This window comes from Triticum urartu, chromosome 3, assembly GCF_003073215.2.
Source record: "Triticum urartu cultivar G1812 chromosome 3, Tu2.1, whole genome shotgun sequence".
NCBI lineage: Eukaryota > Viridiplantae > Streptophyta > Magnoliopsida > Poales > Poaceae > Triticum > Triticum urartu.
The window spans coordinates 40,187,198-40,195,430 of record NC_053024.1 but is presented as its reverse complement, the minus strand read 5'-3'; the positions used below and the strand labels follow the sequence as shown (position 1 = coordinate 40,195,430).

General features: G+C 50.0%; 1 protein-coding gene across 1 annotated transcript; it reads left to right on the top strand.

The window, feature by feature from the left end:
- Window positions 1-4,669: 4,669 nt before the first annotated feature.
- LOC125547846 (BTB/POZ domain-containing protein At3g19850-like) lies at window positions 4,670-7,605 on the top strand. Its single transcript, XM_048711597.1, has 3 exons — window positions 4,670-4,798; window positions 4,881-6,044; window positions 6,655-7,605. The coding sequence occupies exons 1-3, from the start codon at window positions 4,736-4,738 to the stop codon at window positions 7,027-7,029; spliced, it is 1,602 nt and encodes a 533-aa protein (XP_048567554.1). The 5' UTR covers window positions 4,670-4,735; the 3' UTR covers window positions 7,030-7,605.
- The last annotated feature ends 628 nt before the right edge of the window (window positions 7,606-8,233 follow it).

The following is an 8,233-nucleotide window of genomic DNA, read 5'->3' as shown; positions in this document are numbered from 1 at the left end:
ATCTAAGTTGGAGGTGTTGGATGCCTCTATTATCAACCAGACTTTGGGCCCTAGTTTTGATGGGTTTGAGGCTCTGCCGGCCGATGGTACTAGAGGAGGTATTGTGATCGCCTAGAAAACCGACAGGTTGCAGTTATCGAATGTGCAGAGGATGGAATTCTCTATTTCTGCAACAGTTACTTCTCTGGCGGATGGAAAGGTTTGGATGGTCTCTTCTGTGTATGGACCTCAGGCTGATCAGGACAAAGTGAGATTTCTGGCAGAACTTGAAACCCTAGGTGAACAGGTTCAGGCACCGTGGATTCTTAATGGGGATTTTAACCTGGTGTGGCATGAGGAGGAACGCAGCACAGGCAGAGCTAACAGAAGGTTGGTGAACAAGTTTCGCCACACAATAAACAAGTTGGGCCTGCACGAGATGCCTCTTGTTGGAAGAAAGTTTACCTGGTGTAACGGGCAGGAGCGACCGATCATGGCAAAGCTGGATAGGCTGTTCTTCAATAGTGCTTGGGAGGATGTCTACCCGATCAGTGATTTGCATCCCTTGAGCTCTAACATCTCGGATCACTGCCCTTTACCGCTCTCGGTGTCCGGAGCACACCTAAGATCCTTCAGATTCAGATTTGAAATTTTTTTGTGCAAGTTGCCGGGTTTCTCGGAGGTAGTCAAGGAAGCTTGGGAAGAAGTCGTTGCCAGCTCGGACCCTATGCATGTCTTTAGCACCAAACTCCAGCGTACTGCCAAGGCTCTCAGAAGATGGGGACAGCGGAAACAAAGCAATATGAACCTTCTCTTTCAGATTGCCAACGAGATCATCCTAAGGCTAGATACTGCTCAAGACTCCAGATTGCTCTCCGAGGATGAGAGAAAACTTAGAGCATTCCTCAAAGGTAAATGTCTGGCTTTGGCTTCTCTGGAGCGCATTTGCCTACGGCAACGCGCCAAGGTCAGGGATCTTCAGGAGAGTGATGCAAATACGAAATATTTTCATATGAAGGCGAATGGCCGGAGGCGAAAGATATTGATTCCTTATCTGAAGGACGGTGATCGGGTGGTGACCTCTATGGATGAGAAGTTAGACCTTGCGCAATCCTTCTTTCGTAATCTGTTGGGCACACCCAAAGCCCGGAGTTGTTCGATAAACCTGGAAGAGCTGGGCCTTCTCAAGCTATCACCTGAATCCGCGAGGGCCTTGGAGATGCCTTTCACGATTGAGGAGGTGAGAAAGGTGGTTTTCGACATGCCTACTGACCGCGCCCCGGGCCCTGACGGTTTCTCTAGGTTGTTTTATGCGAAGTGTTGGGACATCATTGTTGACGATCTGATGGCTGTCATGCATGCCCTATATGAGGGGCACTTCCTTTCTTTTGGGGGGCTGAATTCTTCGATCATCACGCTTCTGCCCAAGAGAGATGTTTCGCTGCATCTTGGAGACTTAAGGCCTATCAACCTGATCCATGGGGCTGCTAAGATCTTTGCCAAGGTTTTAGCTATCAGGTTGACGCCCTTACTACCGGAAATTATTTCACAAGCCCAGAGTGCTTTTATCTCCAACCGTAACATTCATGAAAATTTCAAATTTATACGCAATGCTGCCAAGATGCTGCATCAGAAGAAGAGGCCAGCTGTGCTCATGAAAATTGATATCTCCAAGGCTTTTGACATGCTTTCTTGGGAATTTCTTCTGGAGGTACTAAGAAATAGAGGCTTTGGAAGGAGGTGGTGCTCTTGGATCTGTGGCCTTCTCAGTTCTGCATCATCCCCGGTGCTCATCAATGGAGAACTATCGGCACCCTTCGCTCTTGGCCAAGGGGTGAGGCAAGGGGATCCGGTATCGCCCGCACTCTTCATCATCGCAATGGACACTTTGCAAGCCATGCTGCTCTGGGCCACGCAAAAGGGTCTTCTATCACCTCTCGGTCTCGACAGCAACACGCCAAGGGTGTCTCTTTTCGCCGACGATGCAGTTCTCTTCTTCAGACCAACTCCGATGGACAACCAGGTAATTGCTGGCATGTTAGACCTGTTTGGAGAAGCTTCGGGCCTGCGGATTAACCTACAAAAGAGCACCATTACATGTATCCGTTGCGATGACGAGGTGGAGAGCACTGTGGCGGAACATTTTCAATGCGAAAATTAAAAGTTCCCCTTCAAGTATTTAGGAATCCCCCTCTCTATCTATCAGCTGAAGCGGAATGACATTTGGCCCATGGTGGATAAACTCTCGAACAAGATGAAAGGCTGGAAGCCGAAGCTGTTGGCCGTTGCGAGGCGTCTGGCTCTTACCAGCTCAGTCCTTATGGCTCTCCCTCTCCATTTCATGTCAGTGCTCCCACTACCGGTGTGGGCGATTAAGGTCATTGAACAAAGATGCCGAGGTTTTGTCTGGAAAGGAGAGGAGGAAATAAACGGAGGGCATTGCTTACTACCATGGACACGAGTCTGTAGGCCCAAGGAGTTGGGTGGCCTCGGTTTGGCCAACCTCAGACTCTTCGGGCTGGCCTTGCGATGCCGGTGGCCTTGGCTCAGATGGGCTACAGAGGTAAGGCCCTGGCATGGCTTGCCGGACTCCACTGAGAAGGAGGTTGGGGCAACTTTTAAGGCAGCTTGCGTTGTTTCGCTGGGCAACGGTGAGACTGCGAAATTCTGGACAGACAACTGGTTACCTGATGGATGTTCGATCGTCGATGCTGCTCCGGCCCTTTTCTCTTTTGTGAGCGACTCTGGGCAATCTGTCAAGGAGGGGCTGCACAACCAGGCCTGGATCTGAGACATTAGGGGAGGTCTCTCTGTTCAGGCGCTTGCGCAATACCTTGAAATCTGGGACATTTCGCAGGCCACGGTGCTAACTCCTGAAGCTTATGATCGCCCGATCTGGAGGCGAACGGAGAACCAGTGTTTCTCTGTCAGTAGTGCATATCGGATGTTCTTCATGGCTGGCATTCATTTTCCATGCTACAAACCTATTTGGAAGTCAAAGGCGCCGCCCCGCTGTCGATTCTTCATGTGGCTGGTTGTGCATAGACGCTGCCTCACGGCAGACAACCTGCTGCGTAGAGGTTGGCCGTCCAATTCTACATGCCCTCTGTGCTTAGCGGAACCGGAGGACTGCACACATCTCTTCGTGCACTTCAGATATACGCAGCACCTTTGGAGCATTTTCAGGCAATGGACGGGGGCACACTTCTCCATTCCTGATGACTCTTGCAACACCACAGAGGACTGGTGGTTGTCTGCAAGGAAGAGAATCCCCAAGGCGAACAGGCGTGATTTCGACACCATTGCTATCCTGGTACATTGGAGGATCTGGAAGGAGCGGAATGCAAGAATTTTCCAGCACACGGCCAGCACAGCCAACAGCGTCCTCGATCTGATCCGTGATGATATTGCTGTGTGGAGGGCAGCTGGATGTGTGGCTGACATCTTCGATTGAGGCGGCTACTTGTACTTTGTTTCATCGTCTTCTTCTTCTCTTTGACTCTGCTCCACCTTGGTTCAGAGCGCCTGCTCTGTTAGCTGGAGTGAGCCATTGGCGCTAGATCGCCTAGCCTGATGGCATCCGGTTGTACCCTCTTTTCTATCTAATAAAGATCAGCCTAAGGCCCTTCGACACAACCGAGAAAACCCATGCCATGTGAGGAAGGATAGACTCGCTGATGCCATTGTTGAACAGGCTTTACCCAGAGGAGCTCTCTGGCAGCGAGGAGGGGAGGGGCGGATGGTCACCAAAACAGGTATTTGCAATGGTGCATGCATGCTCCAATTCTCTCATCTTTTTGGCATGATGCATGACACTTTAGATTACAAATAATTTATACATGAAATGAGGTTTTTTTGCGAGGATACATGAAATGAGGTCAGCTAGATCACATCCATAAGTTTGATCTTGTAAGGTTGTGTAATACAGGAGAGTACCAGACCTATGTGCAAAACCTACAAGATCAAATTTATGGACGTAATCCTCAACTAACCACCTACTAGCACCCCCTCCCCCCAAATTTATGTGTGGGGTCTAGTGATGATAATCAACGAAATGATGCAACATCAGTATGTAATAATTACCAGCCGGTTAGCCCCAATTCATAAGTGTAGCTTTGCTCTTCTTAATTAGGAGGGTGGGGGAGACAATGTCTCCTGGAGCCCTAGATTTGTTTTTGTTGAAAACACTGACTAAATAGATTGAGAGCTGTACATATATCCAAATGATCCAAAATTTTGAGCGCATCTCACGCATCAAATTATCTGCCATGCAAAAAACTATTTTTTATATTAATTTTTTGATATTTTGTGATTTTTTTAACCAGGTCCAGATGAGCCTGATCTCAGAAATGGATATTCGTAGGGATTGCATGTTGTTTGCTTGCTCTAGTGCATTCAGAAGGCAGGGCCGGGTGTCCTTTTTGCCCTATCTCCTGCATGAATTTTTCTTTTTTTGCCCATCTCCTCCATGAATTTCTTGCTGCTCTCAACCACAGAGTCCAACAACACCAGCACACCATAAAAAGTTCATTGATTTGTACCCTGACCAAAACTTGTTTTTGTTTTCTTCCTATATGAACCTTGACATTTTCCTTCCACTGGACACATGGACACCCACGTACCACTTGACCACACTGTGCCCTTGTGACTGTGCGTACGTCCTACTACGTACTCCCAGCCACGGCTGAGCAAATCTTCTCACAGGCTGCCATTGCTTCAAGTTTTGTTCTGCTGATCTTCTCTCGTGTTGAAAGCCATGGACAAGGTCTGGGACCTCAAGGTGCACGTCGATGGCCGTCACACGCTTCTTCTCCACCAGGTACCCGCCATACGTAACATGCATGCATGCATCGATCAAGGGACCGATGACTCTAACATTCTATGATTGATTGATTACGCAGAGCGTCATGTGCGCCTTCTCGGGGAGGCTGAGGGCAATGGCGACGCGGGAGACGAAGGCCAAGAGCGGAGGAGGAGCAGAGGCGGCGTCAATGTGCGTCGACCTCGCGGGCTTCCCTGGAGGCGGTGAGGGGTTCGACCTCGTGGCACAGTTCTGCTACAGCAATGGCCGCCTCCCGCCGCTCCGCCCCTCCGACCTCCCGCTCGTGCACTGCGCCGCCGCGTTCTTGGAGATGACCGAGGAGGTGCGCGCCGGCAACCTCCTCGCCCAGGCGGAGGCCTTCGTGGACGTCGGGCTCTGCTACTGGAGCTGGGCCGACGTGCTCGCCGCCGTCAAGAGCTGCGAGGCGTTAGGAGCGGACGTCTCCGGCCTCCGAGCGAAGCTCCTCTCAGCTCTGTTCTCGAGGATCGCCGAAGGCGCAGAGACGTCGAACAGCTCCTCGTCATCGTCGCCAGACACGGCCGGCGGCTCCAGCGGGCGGCCGTCATCCGCCAAGACGCCGGAGTCGGTGAAGCGGTCATGCTTGGGGGGCGGCGGCAGGGAGTGGTGGTTCGATGACATGGCGTCTCTATCCCCGCCGACCGTCGAGCAGGCCATGCAACTGCTGGGCTGCTACGGCGTGGACAACAAGAACCTCACACTGACGCGGTTCCTGCTGCACTACCTCCCCCGCGCCGCGGCGCTCCGCAAGGTCGACGACTCGGGAAGCCTGGTCGGACTCGCCGACACGGCCGTGCACGGGGTGGCGCACTCCGGCGGCGGGGCGGCGTTCTCCTGCAGAGGTCTCTTCTGGGTTCTGCGGATCGTATCAGCCGTGGGCCTGAGCAAGGAATGCAGGCGAAAGATGGAGGCGCTGGTGGGGCAGATGCTGGACCAGGCCACGCTCGACGACCTCCTCGTCTCCGGCGATGGCAGCGGCGTGTACGACGTCGGCCTGGTCACGAGGCTCGTCAGGGTTTTCGTGAGCTCCGTGGGCGAGGAGGAGGCCGGCTGCTCGTCGGAGAAGATGAGGAAGGTGGGGAGGCTGATGGACAAGTACCTGGCGGAGATCTCGCCGGACCACGGGCTGAGGGTGTCCAGGTTCCTCGCCGTCGCAGAGAGCCTGCCGGACTCCGCCAGGGACTGCTACGACGGCGTGTACAGGGCAGTGGACATCTACCTCGAGGTCAGTACTTCTCTTCAAAATTTCAAATGTTCAACTGAATTTTGAAGAAATTTGGTTCAGAATTCAAAAACTAGTTTGTCTAATTCACATCTAGAGGTTTTTTAAGGATGTCACATCTAAGCTGCCTACTTGATGCTAATTAATAGAAAACATTATGATAGAAAACATCTAGCCATTGCATCGTATGATGCATGTAACTATTTTTATTAATACATGTATTATTCTTCCTTACAAATAAAGGGTAAACTCATGACCATGGACTTATAGACATAAAAAAGATCTATGCGACCTTGATTTAGCAGACTCTAAAATTATTATGGTTAGACCAATCATAACAGTCTCTTTTGCACCATACTTCTGTAATGAGATCATTTCAAAGCTATGGAAGCAAATTTTGCGACGCCCTCAGGCCCTTTTTGCACCATGCATTGTGCGCCTCTGTTCTCAAATAGGTGGCGAACTAGAAATATTGGTGATTTTGTAAATCATTCGGTTTACTCAGATTATAAAAATATATAAATAGATGCCAGAGTCATAAAAGCCTATTGACATAGTTATATTTTGCGATGAAGAGATGGTATAATGTTTGTATCTTTGTAAATGTATGCAGTCTCACGCCGAGCTGACTATCGAGGAGTGCGCAACACTGTGTCGGTGCCTCAACTACAAAAAGCTGACGCTGGAGGCATGCAAGGACCTGACCAGGAACCGACGGATTCCAACAGGGGTCTCCGTACAGGCACTGTCCTTACAACTGCAGCCCAATGCGCTCCGGCTCCTCTCGTCGTCGTCGATTTCGAGATGGGTTGTGGCAGACGGCGAGAAGAAGGAGGCGCTGAGGCTGAGCCTGCGGCGAATGCAGGGCCGGCTGACAGAGCTGCAGATGAGTTGCAAGGGGACGAGAGGGAAGACAAGGGCGTCGTCTGGGATGGCGGCCAAGGGCAGCAAGTCCTTGGGCGGGAGGGGCTTGCCTTGGATGTGCTAGCTGCTAGATATGGAGTAATGCTCCGAAAGTACCTTTCTACACCTGAGCTCATATGCTCCTGGTGTGAACAGTACACTAAATAAAATATAAAAACATTTTAAAAAATTCTGAAATTTTTTTATGGCATACTTTAAGAAGTGTTTGTTGTGCATGCAAAATTTCATCATGAAATCGCATTCATGGAAGTCGTGGCAAAAAAAACAAAATCAGAGCTCCAAAATGCGTTTGAAAGTAACATTTACAGAGTATCGATTTTGTTTTTTTACCATGCCTTCCACCAATGTCATTTCGTGATGAAATTTTGCATGCACAACAAGCATTTCTTAAAGCATGCCACAAATTTTTTTCAGATTTTTTTGAAACGTTTTTCTATTTTATTTATTTTACTGTTCACGGCAGGAGCATATGAGCTCAGGTGTAGAAACTCCACGTCCGTAATGCTCTCCTTTCTTTGCGCGGTGAGGCTATCACGTTCACGTACCGTGCCTCTTTACTCCGTCACATGATCCTTTTGTAAAGTTGTTTTGTTGTGTGGTATTTTTGGCTTCTGTTGTATTGGTTGCTGATTGTAAGTGAGGCGTACCCTTCTCTTTTTTTTGCGCATAAGAGTGAGATATCATCGGTATCTCTGTAATCAACTCCTTGATCATTATACATGTTATCCTTGTTTTCAGTTTTGTTCTCTTTACTCGTATTCGTATTACGGTATTCCTATGACCTTCATCACATATGTCTGGCCAGATGATGATGATACTGTAATACCAAGTGGGCCCATAGAGTACCGCTCCGATGTTGGAGGAGATCTGTTGACTGGTCAAACTGATCAGGGGACCAACCTGTCATTAGCTCGGGCTAGCCCAGTCAGTAGGTTAATTGGTTAACCGGGAACCAACTGACAGTGACTGTTAGCTTAACCCGTTGGTTAATTAAGTTAACTCGGGTAATTAGGGGATGGGGTCGGCTAACTAGTTAGCAGGTTTAAGTTAACTAACCTAATTATCTATAGCGGGGCCCGCATGTCAGTGGGTAGTGGGGGTTGGTTAGTGGCTAATTGATGGCCTGATGCGGGGGACCCACCTGGCAGCTTCCCAGCCGCGTCCAGATGCGGTGATGCACCGGCGGTGGCCAAAGCAGTGGCGGAGCACACGGGCTTCGCCGGAAAACGGCTACGGGGGACCAAAACGAGCGCGGTCGGGCTCATTCG